The following is a 20,245-nucleotide window of genomic DNA, read 5'->3' as shown; positions in this document are numbered from 1 at the left end:
GAACTGATCCAACCATTTTGGAGAACAATTTGGAACTATGTCCAAAGGGCTGTAAAAATGTGTACACTCTTTGATCCAGCAATACCACTTCTACGGCTGTATTCCAAAGAGATCATAAAAATGGGAAAAGGACCCACATGTACAAAAATATTTATAGCAGTTCTTTCTGTGGTGGCAAAGAACTGGAAATTGAGGTGATGTCCATCAATTGGGGAAAGGTTGAAGAAGTTGTGGTATATGAATATATATATACTATTGTGCTATGAAATGATGAACAAGCAGACTTCAGAAAAACCTGGAAAGACTTGTGCAGACTGATGCTGAGTGAAGTGAGCAGAACCAGGAAAACATTGTACACAGTAACAGCCACATTGTGAGATGACTACTTTGATAGACTTAGCTCTTCTCAGAAATGGAAGGATCTAAGACATCTCCAAAAGTCTCATGATGGAAAATGCTATCCATGTACAGAGAAAGAACTATGGAGTCTAAATGCAGATCGAAGCATACAATTTGCTCTTTTTTTTTCTTCTTTTGTTTTGTTTCTTCTTTCTTGTGGTTCCTCCTGTTGGTTATAATTCTTCTTTATAACATAACTAATGGGAAAATATGTTAAATAGGAATATATACGTAGAGCCTATATCAGACTGCATGCTATCTTGGGGAGAGAGGCGGGGAGAGGGAGAAAATCTAAAACTCAAAAGCTTATGGAAGTGAATTTTGAAAAATGAAAATAAATTAATTAAAATATTATGTCATTTTCTAGCCTCATTGTTTTACTATAGACATTAACATGAATTCCAACTTCACATTTTATTACTCCTGTCAATCAATGACTCAACAAGTATTTATGGTGACTCTATCTTGTGCCAAATACTGAGCTACATTTGGGGAACACAAAGACAAAAGTGTCGTTCTAGAGTAGCTTACGCTCTAAGGACAGCATGTACATACTGTCTATTGATTGAACAAAATAAGATACACGTGCCTGACATATACATGCTTAATAAATGTTATCTGATTGGCTAACTGATACAAGATAATTTTGAGAAGGAGGAACCAGCAGCTGGGGAGATCAAGAAAGGCATCACAAGTGGTGCTTGGCCTGGGCTTTGAAGAAAACTAGGAATTCTAAAGGGCAGAGGTAAAGAAGTACATTTCAGACATAAAGAAGTCTGTGCAAAGATAGCTAGGTAGTAGAGAGGATAGAGTGCTGGGCCTAGAATCAGAAAGACCTGAAATTAAATCTGACTTCATGTACTCACTACCTGTCTGACCTTAGGCAAATCACTTAATCTCTTGTCTCCCACAGTTTTCTCAGTTGTAAAATGGGATCCTAATACTACTGACCTCCCAGGATTTGGGTGATGATCAAACGAAACTATATTTTTATTTTTATATGTATTTTTAATAATTTATTTTTAGTTTTAAACATTCATTTCCATAAGATTTTGAGTTTTAAATTTTCTCTTTCTCCATTTTCTCCCCCCTCCCCAAGATGGAATGCAATCTGATATAGGCTCTACTTATACATTCATATTAAGCATATTTTCACATTAGTCATGATGTAAAAAAGAATTAGAACTAATGGGAGGAACCATGAGATGGAAGAAACAAAACAACAAAAGAAAAGGAGAGCAAACAGTATGCTTCGATCTGAATTCCGACTTCATAGTTATTTGTCTGTATGTAGATAGCATTTTCCATCACGAATCTTTCGGAGTTGTCTTAGATCCTTGCATTTCTGAGAAAAGCTAAGTCTATCAAAGTCAGTCATCACACAATGTGGCTGTTACTGTGTACAATGGTCTCCTGGTTCTGCTCATTTCACTCAGCATCAATTCATATAAGTCTTTCCAGCTTTTTCTGAGGTCTGCCTGCTCATCATTTCTTATAGCACAATAGTATTCCATTACATTCATATACCACAACTTGTTCAGCTATTCCTCAATTGATGAGCATCCCTTCAATTTCCAATTCTTTGCCACCATGAAAAGAGCTGCTATAAATATTTTTATACATATGGGTCCTTTTTCCATTTTTTATGATCTCTTTAGCATACCAGAAGTGGTATCGCTGGGTCAAAAGGTAGGCACAATTTTATAGCCCTTTGGGCATAGTTCCAAATTGCTCTCCAAAATGGTTGGATCAGTTCACAACTCCAACAACAATGCATTAGTGTTCCAATTTTCCCACATCTCCAACATGAAATCATATTTTTAAAGTGCTTAGCACAGTCCCTGGCATGCTGTATAAATGCTAGATATTATTATCATATATAAGAACAGTGAAGAGAAGTCTGTCTGAAATATAATATGTATGAACAGGTCTAATATGTAATAGACTTCAAAAGGTAGATTGAGAAGGATTATAAATGACAAACAGCAGAGTTTATATTTGCTCCTAGAGTTAATAGTTTATATTTCATCCTGGAGACAAAAGGTAGCCCTGGAATTTATCGAGAAGGGGATTGACATGATCAGAATTGTGTTTTAGAGGTGATAATGACTCAACCTAGGGTGACCGTTGTGTAACTGGAGTGAAGGAGGTATATGGGAGAGATGTTATGGATGTAGGAATCAAGAAGCTTTGGCAACTGATTAGGTATGGAGGATGAGGGAGAAGAAGGAGTTTAATATGAAAACGAGATTTCTAAAATGAACAACTGGAAGAATGGTGGTGTTCTTACTGACGTTCAGTATAAAGTGTGCTTCTGAGATGAAAAATGTGTTCTCTACGTTAAATTCTAGATGTCTATGGCACATCCAGCTAAAATGTCCAAAAGGATGTTTGAGGTGTTGGAATGGCACTCGAGAGAGAGAGGAGTTGAGAGACATGATAGACCCGTAAGAACTGATGATGTCAATAAGAGAGAAAGTGGAAAGAGAAGAATTCTCAGGACAGTGTGTTGGATTACCCCTAAAGTTAAGGAGTGTATAATGGATGAAAATCCAGCAAAGAACACTGAGGAGCTGTCAGGCATAAGGAAAACTAAGAAAGATCAGCATCATGAAAACCCTGAAATGGTGGATTATTTAGAAGGAAAGAGTAGTCAAGTGTGTCAAATACCATCAAGAGGTCAATTAAGATGTGGACTAGGAAGAATTGATCAGATATGACAATAAAGAGATCATTGATAATTTTGGAAAGAGGAATTACAGTTTAATGATATCAAAAGCCAGACTGAAAAGGGTTGAAAAATGAGCAGAGGAGAAGAACTGGAAGCAGCAAGTATAGACTTCTTTTTCTAGAAGTTTGACTAAGGGAGGGAGGAGGAATATAGGATAATAGCTTGAAGGCATGGTAGGGCCTACTGAAGGTTTATTAATTGTAGAGGGGAATTGAACATGTTTGTTGGCAGCAAGTAGATAGGGAGAGATTGAAGACTGGTGGCAGGGATGATTGTGCAGAAAATTATCTGGAAAAGACAGGAAAGGATGGGTTTAAAGGTAAAGAGAAGAACTTCTTTATCCAATATCAGAGTAAAGAAAAGAAAATGGAGGATGATATCAAGGGGTTGTAAAATAGGGGAGAGGGACAGAAGACAGAGTTCATGGTAAATGGCCTCAGATTTTGAGAGATTTTGTTGCTCAAAATCCACATATATTTTAGGAAGGGTGAAGCCTTTTGGGAAGGAACAACCTACTGTTCATAACATAACATTCCCCACACACACATTCTCTACTCTTCTTATATTTTATACTATGCTGTCCCCTATACTCTGTGATACAGTGTCACTGGCTTTCTTACTGTTCCTCTCTGATTTCAAGGCTGGTACTTGAACTTAATAATCTCTCTCTCTCTCTCTCTCTCTCTCTCTCTCCTCTCTCTCTCTCTCTCTCTCTCTCTCTCTCTCTTTCTCTCTCCCCTACACCAGAAGTAGCAGAGACACAGCCAGCAATATTCCTGAGTAAGGCCTGAACCACACATTAAATGTAATTGGGAAATACTTAACAAAATAAATATAAAAAATAAATTTAAAGGTATTTTCATTGACTGACCCCCACGCCTGGAATGCTCTACCTCTTCATTTGGCTTCCCTGGCCTCCTTCAAGTCCCAGTTTAAAATCTACTTTCGACAGGAAGCCTTTCTTGATCCCCATTAATTCTAGTGATTTCCATCTACTAACTATCTTCAATTTATTTTGTATATAGCTTGTATGTACATAGTTGTCTGAATGTTGTCTTCCCTATTAGACTGTGAGTTCTTTGAGAGCAGGCATAATCTTCTGCCTCTCTTTGTATCGCAGCACTTAGCACGGTGCTTGTAGCATAGCAGGCACTTAATAAATGTTGATTATTATTATTATTATTGTTTGCTCTTGCTATATTTGCATGTAACATGTTATCTAGTCTGGGCTTTAAATTAGTAATGATATTATTAAAGTGAGCAATACTGTAAGAGATGCAGCTAAGATTCTCCTATTCTTGTGTAAAGCATTCTAGAATTTCCCATTTTGGGCCTATGTCTTTCTGGTTTTGATCTGTATATTATGGAACTGGGCTGATAAGTGACATATGAAAGGGAGTGGATGGTACTTTTAGGTGTCTAACCATTCTGAATATATTGGAGAGAAAGGTAATTTGATAAGTGCTTACTAGGTAAGCACTTAATGTTTACCTAGCACCAGTGCTAGGTACAGTACTAAGCACTGGGGATACAAATACAAATAAGCAAGATAGCCCCTGCCCTCAAGGAGTTTATATTCTAATGATGAAAGACAATAAATAAAAGGAGGCTGGAAAAAATGCAGTTTAGATGTGACATGCTGTGGAGATGGCTGAGAAGTGGTACAGAAGCCTGGTTCTGGACAAGATATGGCAAAATCTCACCTCCAGGGCCCCAGGGGCAGAGTCCAGGGTTCTAGTGAGGAGGAGATGGGGATAGTGGCTAGAATGGAGGCAGCATCATGTAGACATGTCTGGGAAATGGCACAGAGACCTGTTTCTGGATAAGATAAACCAAAAGCTCATCTATCAGAGCCCTGCATCTCAGGGGATTTTGATAGATTATGAAAAAATAATTTTGAAGCATTAAGGACAATTTTTCTTCAAGCTTTGTAGTGAACATTAATGACTAAATTCCACTTCAAGTTACACTAACATGTTGGGAGGAAAACATAACAAAAAGAGACAGAAAGACTACAAGAGCAGCCTAGAGTACGATAACTAAATTCTAAGATGGCACATAATTATATAGTATTTGCCAGATTCTGAAATAGCATGTAACATGCCATTAAATGTTTATTTCCTCTTGTTTTTCCCGAAGAGTCCCACCCAGTCACCAAAAGGGAAAATCTCAATATAACATGAGATTGGTTTTGCTTTTCCTTCTGGCTGATTAACATGTAGACCTGGAAAAACTTTGCTACCACTTTAACTTATTTTAAGAAATACCAGGAATCATTTATGCACAAGATTCAGAAAGACTATTTTTGCCCAGCTCATTAACAACAAGTCAAGTTTAGATATGCTAGGGCCAACTAAACTAGGCATTTGGTAAGGTCTGGTTTATAGTCTCTATGACCTTTTTCATAATGTATAGGGACATTGTGCTATTAGGATTCTTTAAACTCTAAGTGCTGTTCTTCTTCCTCTGTAAATGAAAATGAATACTGTACAGACTGTTTTAATTTTGTCTTTGTAACCCCAGCACTCAGCACACTATATGACACGCAGCAAGCTTTGATATATGCTTGTTAATTGTTTGCCAATAATATATACAAGTCTATACACATCTTGACATAATTATATTTGAAAAGATTAAGTCCTTTCTTACTAATATTAGCATAGCACATGTTCTGGGGCTACTCTCCAAACCCCCATTCACACTAGCAGGTCAGGTCCCCAGAGCTTAGATGGCTGCTTCGTCTCTTTGAGGTTCTAGTGTTAGTACTGTAGGTTTAAGGGCTATCAGGGCCATAGCAAATAGTAAGTGCTTAATAAATACTTGTTGCTTTGCCTTCTTATAATTTACATAAGCATTCAAACAAAAGTTCTGACAAAGAAACTGGTCTGACTTTTAAGGAAACACATCAGAAAATTGGCTACTATATTACTGCAATCTAAAAAGAGAGGAAAAAATCCTGAAAACAAGGTTATCCAATAACAAAAGTCCCAGGTGTAAAAGCTCTCTGGTGGGTTCCTGCAAATAACAAGAGCCTAATGTTTATCTCCAACTAGCCCCACCCACATGTGGTACATGCCCAGGTCCATTCTCCTAACCCCCACAGGCTTGTTGTTCATCATTTGTTCTCTGAGGGGGACCAAGGACATCAGGAGGGTGATTTGCAAGTGAATTGGATTTAACTGAGGCAAAGCTGGGCAAAGTCATCAGCCTCATTCTGCTCCAGAGTCACTGGAGTCCAGTGGCAAGGCATAGGTCAGGATGGCTGGTGATTGCCGTCCTCCCCCACCCAATGCAGTGGGAGACCTTGGCCTTTATAAGCTAAGGTCTTTCACAAATGTCAATTTGTCTGAGGCAATGCCCACTCAGAAATTGAAGGGTAGGTCAGAACTGAGGCAAAAGATGGCCTAGTTTGCCTTCACAAAACAATCAGTCTGGAAGGGGAAGACCCTCAGAGTTTCTGACCAGAATAGAAACAGTTGCTAGCTTAGGTAGTCACTAAATATCCTCTTGATCCTAATGTTAGTCTTAAGGCAGGGCAGGAAGGGAAGGGAAAGAGAAGGGTGGAGCACCTTTCTTATACTCTAGCTAGAGTCTGAACTAGTTTGTTTCCCTGCATGATTATCAATTGATATCAGATGGTCATCCAATTAGCTTTTAGAAAAGGGTATTTATTGAAATATTCAATATAAGTACATACACTTTATGAAGGGATAGAGACTAGACCTGTATCATTAGCTCTGGGAACTCCTAGGTGAGAAAACTTCTACCAATGCTGATTGGCACCTCTTAAGAGAGTTGCACATAGCATGAAGATGTTAAATCACTTGCCATGAGTCACCCAACCTTTTTGTGTCAGAGGTAACACTTGAATTCAGGTCTCCCTGGTTTCCCTGGCACTTGAACTTAATTTCTCTCTCTCTCTCTCTCTCTCTCTCTCTCTCTCTCTCTCTCTCTCTCTCTCTCTCTCTCTCTCGCTCTCGCTCTCGCTCTCTCTAGCTCTCGCTCTCTCTCGCTCTTGCTCTCTCTGTCCCTCTCTCTCTCTCTCCCCTACACCAGAAGTATTACAGACACAGCCAGCAATACTCCTGAGTAAGGCCTAAACCACACATTAAATGTAATTGGGAAATACTTAACAAAATAAATACAAAAAAGAAATTTAAAAAAAGAAAAAGGGAATTTATTTACTGAGATAGTATAATAAAAACAGACATCCCCACAAGTCTGTGACACATTCACTCACCAGTTTATTTAGAGAGCATACATGGCAAAGGGAGTAGCTTGCAGGTCCTGGTGCTAGAAGTCCTTTTCTCATCTTTGTGGAGGACCCCATGAAGCTCTCCTTGAGCTTCCACAGCTCTTCTCTTGGGCGACTCACAGAACCCTCAATCTGCCTTTCCTCATCTTGTCTTCTTGGCTCCTGATGCTGACACCACAACCACAGAGATGAGGCTAGTGCACTGGGGAATTCAGACCCAGGGCCTCTAACTTTAAATCCTGGGTCCCTTCTCCACTGTGCCAACACTGCATCCTTGCTCACTTCCACATTAACTTCTTCATACCTTCTCACAGTCTAGTACATCTAGTTACACCTCAGCATGCTAGAACAATTACTTTATGACATTCAATCGCACATTAACATTACATTATTATTGCAAGAAGGGTATATGCAGTGACTCGCTTTATTCATGTACCTGGTACTCGGAGTCCACCTTGTGCTGCATATCCCGCAGATATTGAGCATCATTGACGAATTTCTGCCTGTCCCTTGCTTCGTGCATCATGAAAATTTAACCCCAACCTGCACACAAAAAGTAAGTAAATAAATGCTTCGAAATGATATTTGATTATTCTGGGGTCCTTAACTTCTTACTATAATTGCTTTTTTTTTAAGTAATTGATCTAATTACTATTGTTTGGAAGTTAGGGAGGCAGCATGGTAGAGTGGAAAGGATTTGGGCTTCAAGAGGTTTAGAACCCTGCCTTGCTACCTGAGGGACTGACCCGGGGCAAATCATTTCATCTCTCCGTACCTCAGCTTCCTCCTCTGCAAAATGAAGGGGTCAGGCTCATATGGCCTCTGAGGTCCCTTCTAGGACCCTAAAGAGGAAGCGACGCCTTGTGTTGACACTCCTGTGTTTTACCTTTCCAACCGTGAATAGTGCTGTTAGTTATACTAAGCAGCTAGCTCCAATGAGCTTGTCTAATTATTAGAAAGAAAACAGATCTACTAATACATAATACAGAGTGGGGCAAAGGGGAACCTAGAAAAGGTAAATAAACAATAACCAAAGTTACAAAATTCTAACCACTTAAAGGATCATGGGAAGTTGTGTTTAGCTGCTCATTCTGCTGTCATGGAATCTAGACAAATAAATAACATGTCCAATGATCAAAGAGTTTTTCATGCATAAAGATATAGATGTAGAAATGCCAAAGATGCCTGCCAGACATGTCTTCATGTAAACTAATTTTTTGTTTCATTTAATATAGGTTAATTATATTAATGTCATTCTTATTCTGCTATTCCCAAGTAAAACTTTTACACAGAACTAGCCATAAAGAAAACTCTGCAATCTTCCTTATCTCTTTCCCCCAATAACCTATATACAGTAAGAGCTTAATAAATGCTTTTCCATCCTATTCCACAGTTGGCTGAGGCAGTGACCCAAGAAAGCATAACTGGTGGCCATTTAATGTATACAACCACTCAACAAAATCCTTTCCCCTTTTCCCAAACTACTACCATGCATTACAGAGGAACAGAACTGCCCTTTCCCTCCTTCCCTAGGTCTTTCGCTCTGGTTTCCCTTTTACAACTTCTTTTCCTCTTTAAGACTACACTGGATATTCTGTTCGACTGGATTTTAGCTGTATAAAAACATTGGATCAGGGTAGGGGAGACATGAACACACAGTGAATATTTTCCTCAGACTGCAACTTCTAAGGTCACAGAATTACAAAATTGGACAGAAGGGATCTGAGAAGTCCAACCCAGAAGACATTACCACTAAAACATACCTAGGAAGTGACCAACTAGCCACTGCCTAAAGCTTTCAAATAAGGGGAAAACCACCACCTCTTAGCCCACTCCATTTTGGGATAGTTCTAATTGTCAGGAAGTTTTTCCTGACTTTAAGCCTAAATTTGCCTCTTTACAGCTTGGACCCACTCGTCCTGGTTCTGCCCTCTGGAGCTAAAGAGAACAAACAGAAGTTCTTCCATATGTAAGCTTTTCAAATATTCAAAAATAACTATGTCTCTCTCCCAGAGACTTCTCCAGATTAAGCATGCCCACTTCCTTCAACCCATTCTCATACAATATAGGCACAAAGCCTTTCACTACCCTGAGGGACCTCTTCTAGAATCTTACCAGATTAGCAATGATTTTAAACAGGACTAAATGTTTTGTTTTGTTTAATTCCAGATCTGGTTTAACTAGGGAAAAATACAAAAGTTTTGACTCTGTTAATGAAGGTCAGGCTGTGTTAGCTTTTTTTGACTGTTGCATCACACATCCCACTCATATTGGGCATTCAGTTTACTAAGACCTCCAGGGCTTTTTTAGACAAACTGCAGGCCTTCCCGATCCTGCACCTGTGAAGTTTTGTGGTTTTTTTTTTTAACACAAGGGTAAAACTTGGGTTTATCCTTCCTGAACTTCATCTTACTAGATGCGACTAATGCTGTACACAGTTTGTCAGGATTTTTTTGATCCTGACTCTATCATCCACTGCGTTAGCTATCCCCTCGAAGTTTTGTGTCATTTCCAAATCTGATGAGCATTCCATCTATTCCTTGCTATAAGTCATTGATAAAAATGTTAAATTGCATAGGAAAAGACTAAGCATTGATCCCTGGGGCAAGACATCAGAGGTCTCCTGCCACACTGAAACAGAACCATTAATGATTTTTTTTAAATTAGCCCCATCTGGAGTATAACAAAAAAGGAAAAGGTTTTCTCTTATTCCTATAGTCACTTCACTGAGTACAGTCCCTTCTTCCCAGGCCTGGCTGGCTGACTGCAGACAACACGGAAAAAGAGGTCATATGTGAACCACCCTGTACTGATTCTCTCTCCTATGCTTGGAAAGAGCATCTCCCCCTATATCTACCCCCCCCACCCCTTTTAGAATCTCAGGCTCTCTGATTTGGCATAAGCCATCTTCTGGAGGAGGTTTTTCTCAGTCCCCCCATCTGCTTTCCCCTCTTAAAGCTACCTAGTGTCTACTTCGTATGTATTTATACATCAACATATATACATGCTGCAGCTCTCACTAGACTATAAGCTTCTCAAGGGCATAACTCCTTGAAGGCAAAAACTGTTTTCACTTTTTTCTTTGTAACCTCAGGAATTAGAGTAGGATTTGGCAAGTATTAAGCGCTTAATAAATGCTTGCTGATTAAGTGAGTAGACCTCAGGATTTTCTATGCAGTGGCTTAACTCTAAATCTAAATCCACCAAGCAAAAATTTCATCTTATCCTTTGTTAACTACAAAATAAATACCTCTCCAATCCCCTTTGCAATTCAGGAGTTATTTGGACAGAACTATGTCTCCACGTGAAAAAAAAGAGGCAGATAAAAATAACCAAGCTATTATGGGAAATCCTAGGGGTACGGAGCAGCTATTTGCATTGCATATCTACAGTCTCCCAGTGCCCTACAAAACTGAAGCGGCACCTGGATTGAGTCACCTATGCCTAAAGGTGTTAAGAGTTCAAACTTAATTTAAAATGTGTTTCATTCTGGCTCTCTTTTTGCAGTTAAACATAACTTCCTTTTTATTGGAGGGCAAAAAGGGGATTAATAATCTTGTATTTTCTTGAAATTGCCCAAGTTTGACCTCACATAGAGTTTGCATTTTGGGTAATAGTTTCTAAAGAAAATAAGAAAATAATTTTATTATGATTTCATGAAAAGATAGCTTGAACAACCAAAAAACATGAGAAAGTATAAAGAATGACAATAATTCAAGTCCCCCCATCCTTAAATTAAAATGCCTTTCCCTCTTTTCTCAACCTATCTGAATATCACCCATTGTTTAGGGTTCAATTCAAACATTACCTCCTCCACAAAGATATCCTTGACCACCCCAACCAATAATGACCACTCCCTCCATTAAACTTCTATACCAATTATTCTGTGTACCACTGTATTTGGTATTTATATATTGACTCATTATTATCACATGTCTTTTCTACCCCAATGAATTATACATTTCTTGAAGGCAGAGATTCTGGCTATAATATCCTCCATAGTATAAATTCAATAAACATTTGCTTACTAATTAAATTTAATTCCAGTTGAGAAGCAGTATGAAGCACTGGATTTGGAGTTTGGAGACCTGAGTTCAAAGGTAGGCTTAGACAAACAACTATGTGGTCTTGGGCAAATCACTTAATCTGTTAGCTTATTTTCTCACCTATAAAATGGAAATAAAACCTCTACTACCCAGCCTCATAGGCTTGCTTCTTCCCACTGTTGATTCAAAAATTGCAATGAAAACTAAATGGTTGTGAACAGAACCAGTAAGGGCCAAGATTTTCCCATGGGCCAAAGTGGTGAAAGAAGGGGCTTATCTCTGTTAAAGTCTATAGGGGGAAAAGTGCCCACAGCAGGGGCTAGGAGATGGAGTAGCATGAACCATTTGCAGCAGTCAGAAGCCCACCTTGAGACAAACTTGGGTTTCTACCCTGAAGAAAGCACAAATCCCAAGGAGATAAAGACTCAACCAGGAATAACTGGGGTAGAGTAGGAAGAACAACAGGGGAAGATGCCAGCAGCAAAAGGTGTAGGATCACTGAGTGTGGAAATTGAGTGGGGTAGAGGAAGAAGTGCTCCTCTAAGGTGCTGTTAATACTCTCTAAATCATTTACTACTCATTCTACTTAGGGTTCTGGCTTAGCTATAATCTTAGCTATAATATTCCTACTTATATGGTAGCGTTTGTCTGAGCTGCCATCTTCCTCTCTACTCTAACTTAACTCTATTCTGTTGGAAACTTGTTACAGTCCCAAATAACACATATCTCAAGCATGGATGGAAACAAAACTGAGTGGTACCAGTTTTGTCAATCTGAATAGTGAGTTGTCATGGTTATTCTACTGTTGAAGTCAGAATCTAATAAGAATTATAATTCTCGTAAGAATTATAACCAAGCATAGTAGGGGAAAAGCAGAACTGAATCTTGAGATAGTCTTCCTTACAGGATGTTACCTGTGATCTATCTAGCCCTAAACCTCTGCTGATGAGAAAATTGGTCTTTTGAGATTCCTCACCTGAAACAACAATCCATAAGAAAATTTAGAGACATTTAGTCTTTTGATCCAGTCTCTTAAGTATTTTAATAGCCTATTTTGACTCCATTTTAAAATTTTTATTTTTTTTAAATTCTTTCTATTCTTAACATGATTGTAAACTTGCACAGTAGGTTGCTTTCTTGGTTTTTTTCCCCTTTGCTGAACCTATGCATTTTGGTACGTAGCAGAAATGTAGACAGAAAGTGGTATTTTGACAGTGATACTACTGTTGGAGAACCCTGTCACAGAAAAGTAATTAAGAAGAAAAGTTAAGGACTCCCATGGAAATATGTCAAAAGTCACAAAGGAGAGCCAGAACTTAAAATCCAGTTGAGTGTTACTCTTTTAATTATCAAAGAAATATAGAAAAATTACTCTGCCACTTAATGTACGTGTGACTTTCCTAATGTGGTAGCTATCTTAAAGAGACTTCCAAATGAAGAGCAGTACGATAACTTTTTTCAATGAGGAGAGAAATCACATTATTCAAATCGTTTATGGTTATCTCTGACTTCACAATCATTTACCAAATAAAGGGCTCTTCACAATTGTCTACAAAAGTCTTTTTTCTTCCCATCAACTTCATTTGATCACATTTGACTACAAAATATTTAGAAGTACAACAAAACCATAAGTAGTTTTTCACACATGTATGTATACAGTTAAATCTATGGATACACATATACACATATACACATACCCATACATGTATATATTTAAATTTAAACAGACTTGTTATTTCATTGGAGCAGGGAGCTCTGGATGTAGAAGGTTACAAAGCAGATCTATCTGCAACTGCTCTGCAATCTGAGAGAGCTGCCTGGGGCCTGGGTCAGGATCACAGAGCTGCTCTGTGTTAGAGGCACAATTCTCTCTTAGAGGCCAATCTTTAATCACCATGTCCAGCCACTTCTCTATTTAATTATACACACACACACACACACACACACACACACAACATACTTTCAAAAATTAGTCTTGTGGATTCATCAGTGTAGGGAGCTCCCACAGAAGAGCTTCTTCTCCCAAAGCACATTCTCTGCAATTTTTTGTCTTAGAGAGTGAGTCACCAAGAGGATTTGCCCAGGGTCACAGAGCCACTAAGTGTCAGAGACCAGACTTGAACTCAGGTCTACCAGGGTCAGCTCTCCATCAACTACACCACAGCTTCCTCTATGAGTATGTATGTATATATATATATACTTTGTAAGATTAAACAACTACTCCAGACAACAAAAGATATGAAGTTAGGAAGTCATTATAGCTTAAGGAACATTTCCTTATCAATGTTCCTACAGCATCATTAGAATCTCACATTCTACATAAAAGTTGGAATAATTTACTCAGTAGGAAAATAAACCAAAATGACTGCTTGGAAATGTATTCATAGAAGATAAATGTGTAAACTCACTGATCTCAGCTCTTGTCGTCTTATTCAGCCAAAAGGCCATCTGAAGTCATCCTGAGCAAAGATGGAAGGATAGGGAAATAAAAAGTTGATAAGATGCAGAAGAGGTCTATATTTTCAGAAGAGCAGCTCTGTAATCTTTCCACTCCTCACTTTTCAACTGTTTTTCAACTGAAAAATCTCCTCACTGAAGTAGGCACAATCGTTTTCAATCTCTGATGACACTACTGAGCTAGAAGTGATCAACTTCATGCTAAATAGGAAAGGGAAAGGGAAGGGGAGGGGAGAGAGGACAGGGAGTACTTCCTTAACTGAAAGAGGGAGCATATGACTGTTCTCATCCTCAATATTCTATACACCTATGAAATTTCAATAAAAGATGATTCTAAGAACTTTATGACATATGTAACCCTCTCTAGTGCTAAATTCCCTGTGCTCTCAGTAAGTATACAGAATCTGCCCAACAAAATGTCCTTCAGTTCTCCATATTCCTTTTAATCATATTCTGCCCTTGTCTATGGGTACATTTCTCAGAAGAAATGATGAGGGTATTAAAAAAAATAAAGTTTTTGTCTTCTGCTTTTCTACTATGTTCTCATATATAAAATAGCACTCCTAAAGGAAGTATAAATCTAATAAATCCCTTAAACCCTGGTTTCCTTTGAAACAAAATCAAAGTAACAATTTCAAAAGGCCACTAAATCAGATTTTTTTTGTTTCCTTTTTTCTGTAATCTATAGCTGCACAAAGATAACAGGAAACTTGATGCTATCATCTATTTTCAAATATACAGAATATGTATTATACAAACAAAGGAAATATTCTAGTGACGTAGGGCACAAAGTTAACATCCCTCTCTCTACAGCTCAATCTAGTGAATGCTGAGTGCCCAGGAACTTCAAATGAAGAACTGAAAATATACTGGGGGAGGCAGGCAGAATACACTGAAAACTGGGTCATTTGACTTTTCCAGTAAAATTGGATTTTTTTTAAAAGTGCCAATTTGAAATGCCTCCTACAAAGTTTACACCAATATACCTCAAACAGCCATAGTAATTTTCTGGTAAGTTCACTTGCCAACAAACCCAGAAGGTGGGAATGATGACTGTGTATAATTGTGAAATTAAAGTATCACATAAGCTGCCAAGTAAAATGGAGGTTGTTAAACCTGTTAAGGACAAGGATGATAAGTATAGGAGAGGGTGGCATATTTCCCAAGTTAGGGGTGCTGTTAAACATTATACTCTCATTAAGGTCAGGGAAAAGGTCAAAGTATTACAGAAGGGGGAAGGCTGCCAGTGTAGAACACGTGAAATAGCTCATAGATATAGAGCTGATAAGGCCCAATGAGGTAATTTAGTCTAGCCTAGGCTTATTTATAGATGAGGAAACTGAGGCTCGGGAAAAGTTCAATGGCTTACCCAAAGTCACAGATTAAGTTATAGAATTATGTTTCCAAACAACTTCTCACTCGAATTCGGGGGCTCTTTACACTACATCATGCCCCTTCAATCAACCAGAACTCAGGTTTATCAAATATCACTCTTGAGGAACCCTAAGAGAAGCTGGAGTGGGGGGGAGGGAAAGGGAAGCAAGGGGCGTGGGGGGGGGGAACCCCCTGGATTTGGAGCCATTCCACACTAGCAGCTTCTGCGAGATGTTTATACTTCCCTGACCCCAGGAGAGTAAGTTCAAAAGCAGCCCCAGTTTGGGTAATATGCTACCCTGTGCTATACTTAAATCTTGAGTGTTGTGTTCTCATCCTCATCCTCATCCTTAACAGGTTTAACAACTTCCATTTCACTTGGCACCTTAGCTCTGCTACTCTACCGGCCCTGTGACCTCGGGAAAGCCCCTTCCCCACCCTGAGCCTCGATGTCCTCTTCTGGAAAATGGAGAGGTTGACACGAGCCAACCTTAGGGCCCCCGCTTCCAACTCTAGTTCCCATGATTCCACGCGAAGCCTCGCATTCTCCTCAGAGGGCGGAGTGACCGCCCCCCCCAGCCCAGAAGGAGCGAGGCTGATTGGCTGAGAGGAGTAGGGGACCCTTCCCCCCTCCCCCACGCCAGTCCTTTGCCCAGGCAGAGGAGAAAACGGCCCAGCCCAATCTAAAGCAGACCGCCCTATCCCCGCCCGGCAAACTATGAACCGACCACTTGACGGGGCGCGGAATCACCATGGGGCTGGGGCAGGCCTGTCAAACCGAAAAGCCGGGACACCAACTCTGGCCTTCCAGTCGAAGCGGGTGGTTACCTGGGCGATGCTGCGCTTTCTCCACTCGGAGGGGCTAAGGGGAGGGGGCTGGGCAGAGTGACCTCGGGCGTGTCGGGGGTGGGGGTCCACAGCACATCAGTCGCAGGGGGGAAGGGATAGTCCCTCTCCTCCTCCTCCTCCTCCTCCTCCTCCTTCTCTTTTTCGTCCTCCTCCCCCCTGAGGGCTGCTTGCAAACGGCGGCGACTGCTGGGCCTTCTCGGAGGCCTAGGCGGAGGCGGCACTCGGGACTGCTGGGCGTCCTCCCGTTTCCTTAGCAACCACCCCTCCTCCTTCCGTGAACTGGGGCTACCTGGCCTGGATTGTAGGTCGCGAGTCCAGGAGTGATCCCAGTGCGGCTGCGCGATGCTCGGGAGCGAAGGGAGCGGGGAAGAAGGGAAGGGGAGGGGAGCGCTATCTGAGACCTAGCCTAGATCACTGGCCTCTCCTAGATCCCTGCTGCGCCAGGGCAATGGCCTCGGGGCTGAGGAGGGGTAGGGAGCTCTGGCTGTTGCCATGGAAACCGATTGAAGAAGGAGGTGGGAGTCAGGCTGAGGTGTAATGAACTTGGTGGGGGCTGTTATGGGAGGAGGATTATGGGTTGTTTTGCAACTTACTACTACAAGGCATCATTGGGAAAAAGTGCTTTGTAAATTGTAAAGCGCTATAGAAATGGGACATATAATTCTTTTTACTGTTATTGTTGCTACCCATCCCTCTAGAGTGAAGCTGTCATGGTCTTTTTTTAAATAAAGAATGAGAAAAAAATGAGCCTGTGTTTTAAGTTGACAATGCCTAAGAAAGACAGAAATACTTGTGCTTTCCTAAGTGAACCTGAAACCAAACCTCAAGTCCTTGGCTACCTTTTCTATTTTTTTTTCCTCCTGAGGCCAGATCACTGAACAGTGATTCCTAAGAAATGAACTTTTCCAGCCCTAGTAGTAAGGTCAATAGTTTGAGAGTTCCTGAGTTGGTGTTGACTGTCTAGAGCAAGGTTCTTTCACCCATACCATTTCTCAGATGAGAAGACAACAACCAAGAGAATCCTCCAGAACCTAAAGGAACTAAAAGGACATATCTGGCTGGCCAGAAGATATAAATTTTTAAGTTGTTTGGATAGTATGAATCTGAAGTATATGTGAAATTTGTATTCTACGGTCCTATAAAATTGTCTTCACCTCAGTTTTAAGTTTTTGTTAACTCAAGTTTATGAGTCTTTTGCATTTTGTAATTTTGTAATGAGGGAAATAAATATTTGTCCTAAACCTGATATCTCCTTTTTATATTGAATACCTTTTCTAGATGGGACCCTTTTGGAAAAGATTCTAGATGTGAACTGTACCTAAACTTTGTTCTTAGAGATTTTCTCCAAAGTACTACTCCAGCGTTGGGATATAAAAAACCAGAGAGTCGGAGGAAACATCTAGTACCCTTTCTTTGGGGTCAGGCCCCCTTGGAACTAAATCGCTAATCTGTGAGTCCAGAGAGCCAGAGTCCCTAGAGGGCCTCAAGCCATGCAACATAAAATGGATGCAAAGCAATTTGGAGAGTCCTGACAACATTTTCCTTAAGTCGTTCCTCCCTTGCCTACCTCACCAGAATACATCTTCCTCTTTAAGACTATATGTTCAGAAGCATAGAAACCTCAGGTTGCCCCAAGGTATGCTTATTCCTACCCCAAAACCCTGTGACCCTAATCCCACCCCACCCCAACTTCTTTCCACCATCAGCCAATCTTTCATCAGTGTAGAAACCTGGAATGTCCATGGAGTTCCCTTCCTACCCCCCCATCCTATCCTCCACTTTCCTCAAATTAAAATATTGCTACTTCCAGTTTTGAGCTTTGGAGTTACAATCAGTTACAAGCAGTAACTGACTACATAGCCCTAGAAATGGAATAGAGACTCATCTGAACCCCACCCTTTTCCCATTTGTTGGAAATAATTTTAAAGACAGGAAACAGGGTCCTCTATTTCTTTTGCATTTTTTCATAGTATGTACTACATTGTTCTGCACAAAGGAATCATACGCTAAATACTATGACCTTATTGGACATTTGAGCATTCCTGATTGAGTGGCCAATGGGAGTTACTTTTTAAGGACTGGGTTCTGCAAATTGGGAGAGAGTGTGAGGAAGGCAGGGAATAAGAACACAGTTCTCTTGAGTATATAGTGCACAGAAATTCTTAGGTGTCTCTGGTCTCACATGTTTCTGCACTGTGCCTAGCATATTAATTAAGAAAGCTCTAGAGTCACTCCATCAGTCCCTGCTGGAAGCTTCAAGAGGAATCCTCTTTCCTCTTGCCAGCCCCTCAGGTAGATTTTCTGCCAGTCAGTTGTATTGGCAGAGCTCCCCAGATATCTTTGGAGCAGCCATTATTTCTTACTAACATAACAACCAATGAGTCCAAAATAGAGGCAGGTGGCCCGATTGCCAACTACCATAGAGAAAAAGGGGGGAAAAAAGGATTAGCCAAAATACAATTTAATTGGACTTTCAATCAACTTGAATTCTGTTTATTTATTTATTCATTTTTTCCTAGACTTTTAGGAAGAAGGTGAATGACAAGAAAATAAGATCATATCAGGGATTTGGTTTTCAAAAAGAAAGCAAGGAAATAACCATCTAGAGTATGTTCTGGGCAGCAATGTTTCTGGGCAAAACTAGGAAGGTATTTTATCTTTTGGGCCTCCCTATTCCCCCAATCTCACCCAGGCAAAGGGAAAGGTGGTCCCCTTTTGGCCATTTCTCTTTTTCTAAGCACTTCTCTCCATCCTCCTCAGTGTTAATTGATATCCAAGATCTGTGGGCACTCCCTTCACTGTCCTCTTATCCTGAGCAGTTATCCATGCCCTCTCCTAAATTCTCAGCAATTGGTCCTTCTTGTCATTGCAGGAATGCAAATGCTCTCTTGTCATTGCAGGAATGTCACTGGAGAACATAGGTTATCACCTTGCTCTAGTCTCATGATGAGATTACTTTATTTTCCAGTCACACAGCTCTGGGATGACATTCTTTACACTTCTCTTACCACTCATGAGCCTGATCCTACTGTTGATTAGCATGGAAGTTCTGACTTGCTTCATTTCCAACCTGGGCTGGTTCACCCCCTCCTTAGGCAACCTAGTGTTCCCCTATTCTCCAGGGCTCACCATATTAGTGTTGGACTTAGGGCAGACACCTCTCCTCCTCTTCCAGTCTTCAGTCTCCTCCCCCCAGCATGCCAACTCTCCAACTCTACTCCTTCAGAAGGAATCCTGGAGTTCCCAGTCCTATCTTAACCCTCTACCATTCCCTCTTTCCCAACAGTCATAGGTTTCAAGGAAGATATGGCTCATACTGTGAGCCTCACCGTGTCACTCTCCCTGTATTAATGAGCTGGGAGTCACCAACTATAATCCCTCCAGTAAGATGAAGGACTATCAATCCTTACCAGCTGCCCTGCCTCTGAGTCCTCTAGGCCCTGGGAAGTACCAACTACTTTGCTGATGCACCCTGAGGGCTCCTGGGCCTTGCCCTCTACCTTGTTACTGAACCCTAAAGACCATCAAGCCTCTGCATCCACTCTATTTCAGAATCTTCCCAGTGTCTGGCACATAGCAGGTGCTTAATAAATGTTTACTGATTGATTGATGTGTATTGTTTCTCCCCAATTAGGACAGGAGCAAAGTCCAGGCAAAGTGTTATGAGGAAATTGAGAAAGAAGCAGTCACTTTGGTTGGGGAGAGGAGGGTGGTCAAGAAAGTCTTCAAGGGGTGGGGTGGCAATTCAGTTAATAGTTTACTACTAAACTGCTACTTCTATCAATGAAGTTACTACTGTCAGACCTTTATTGGGATGTGGCTGCAAGGTCATAGTGTAAGGGGGGATGTAAGAACACTCTGAAATTTCTGTTCTGCTAAAAGCATAGCTGAAGAGGGGAAGAAGCTGTTGTTGTCAGTCACTTAGATTCTAAAGAGCAGTGACGCTCTCTTTTTTTTTTGTATCCCCAGAATAGAGCACAGCGCTTAGCACATAGTGCCTAATAAAAGATTTTTTTATCTGTTCATTCAATCCACCATTGCCCTTTGAGTGATCCAAATCCAGATAATAATATCTGATAAACTATTAACTGAGTTGGCACCTTATCTCTGAGTCCTTTCTAGACCATTCCCAAG

The 20,245-nt window shown here is 40.4% G+C and overlaps 1 protein-coding gene across 6 annotated transcripts in view; it reads right to left on the bottom strand.

Moving 5' to 3' along the window:
* MARCHF10 (membrane associated ring-CH-type finger 10) overlaps window positions 1-16,629 on the bottom strand; it is a 191,299-nt gene extending 174,670 nt beyond the window's left edge. For 3 of the 6 annotated variants that reach the window (XM_020997655.2, XM_020997656.2, XM_020997657.2), the window contains exons 1-2: window positions 13,840-14,147; window positions 7,822-7,928 (exon numbers count right to left, since the gene is read on the bottom strand). In XM_020997655.2, the coding sequence (XP_020853314.1) occupies window positions 7,822-7,911 (90 nt within the window). In that variant the 5' untranslated portion in view covers window positions 7,912-7,928; window positions 13,840-14,147. Of the gene's footprint in view, window positions 1-7,821; window positions 7,929-13,839; window positions 14,148-15,700; window positions 15,797-16,090 lie in introns of those variants that run through there. The other 3 variants (XM_020997650.2, XM_020997651.2, XM_020997654.2) reach the window with 3 other exon arrangements.
* Between the last annotated feature and the right edge of the window lie 3,616 nt (window positions 16,630-20,245).

This window comes from Phascolarctos cinereus, unplaced genomic scaffold, assembly GCF_003287225.1.
Source record: "Phascolarctos cinereus isolate Bilbo 61053 unplaced genomic scaffold, phaCin_HiC Scaffold_5;HRSCAF=322, whole genome shotgun sequence".
In the NCBI taxonomy this organism is placed as follows: Eukaryota; Metazoa; Chordata; class Mammalia; order Diprotodontia; family Phascolarctidae; genus Phascolarctos; species Phascolarctos cinereus.
The sequence above is the reverse complement of the archived record's forward strand: the minus strand, read 5'-3'. Positions and strand labels throughout refer to the sequence as shown.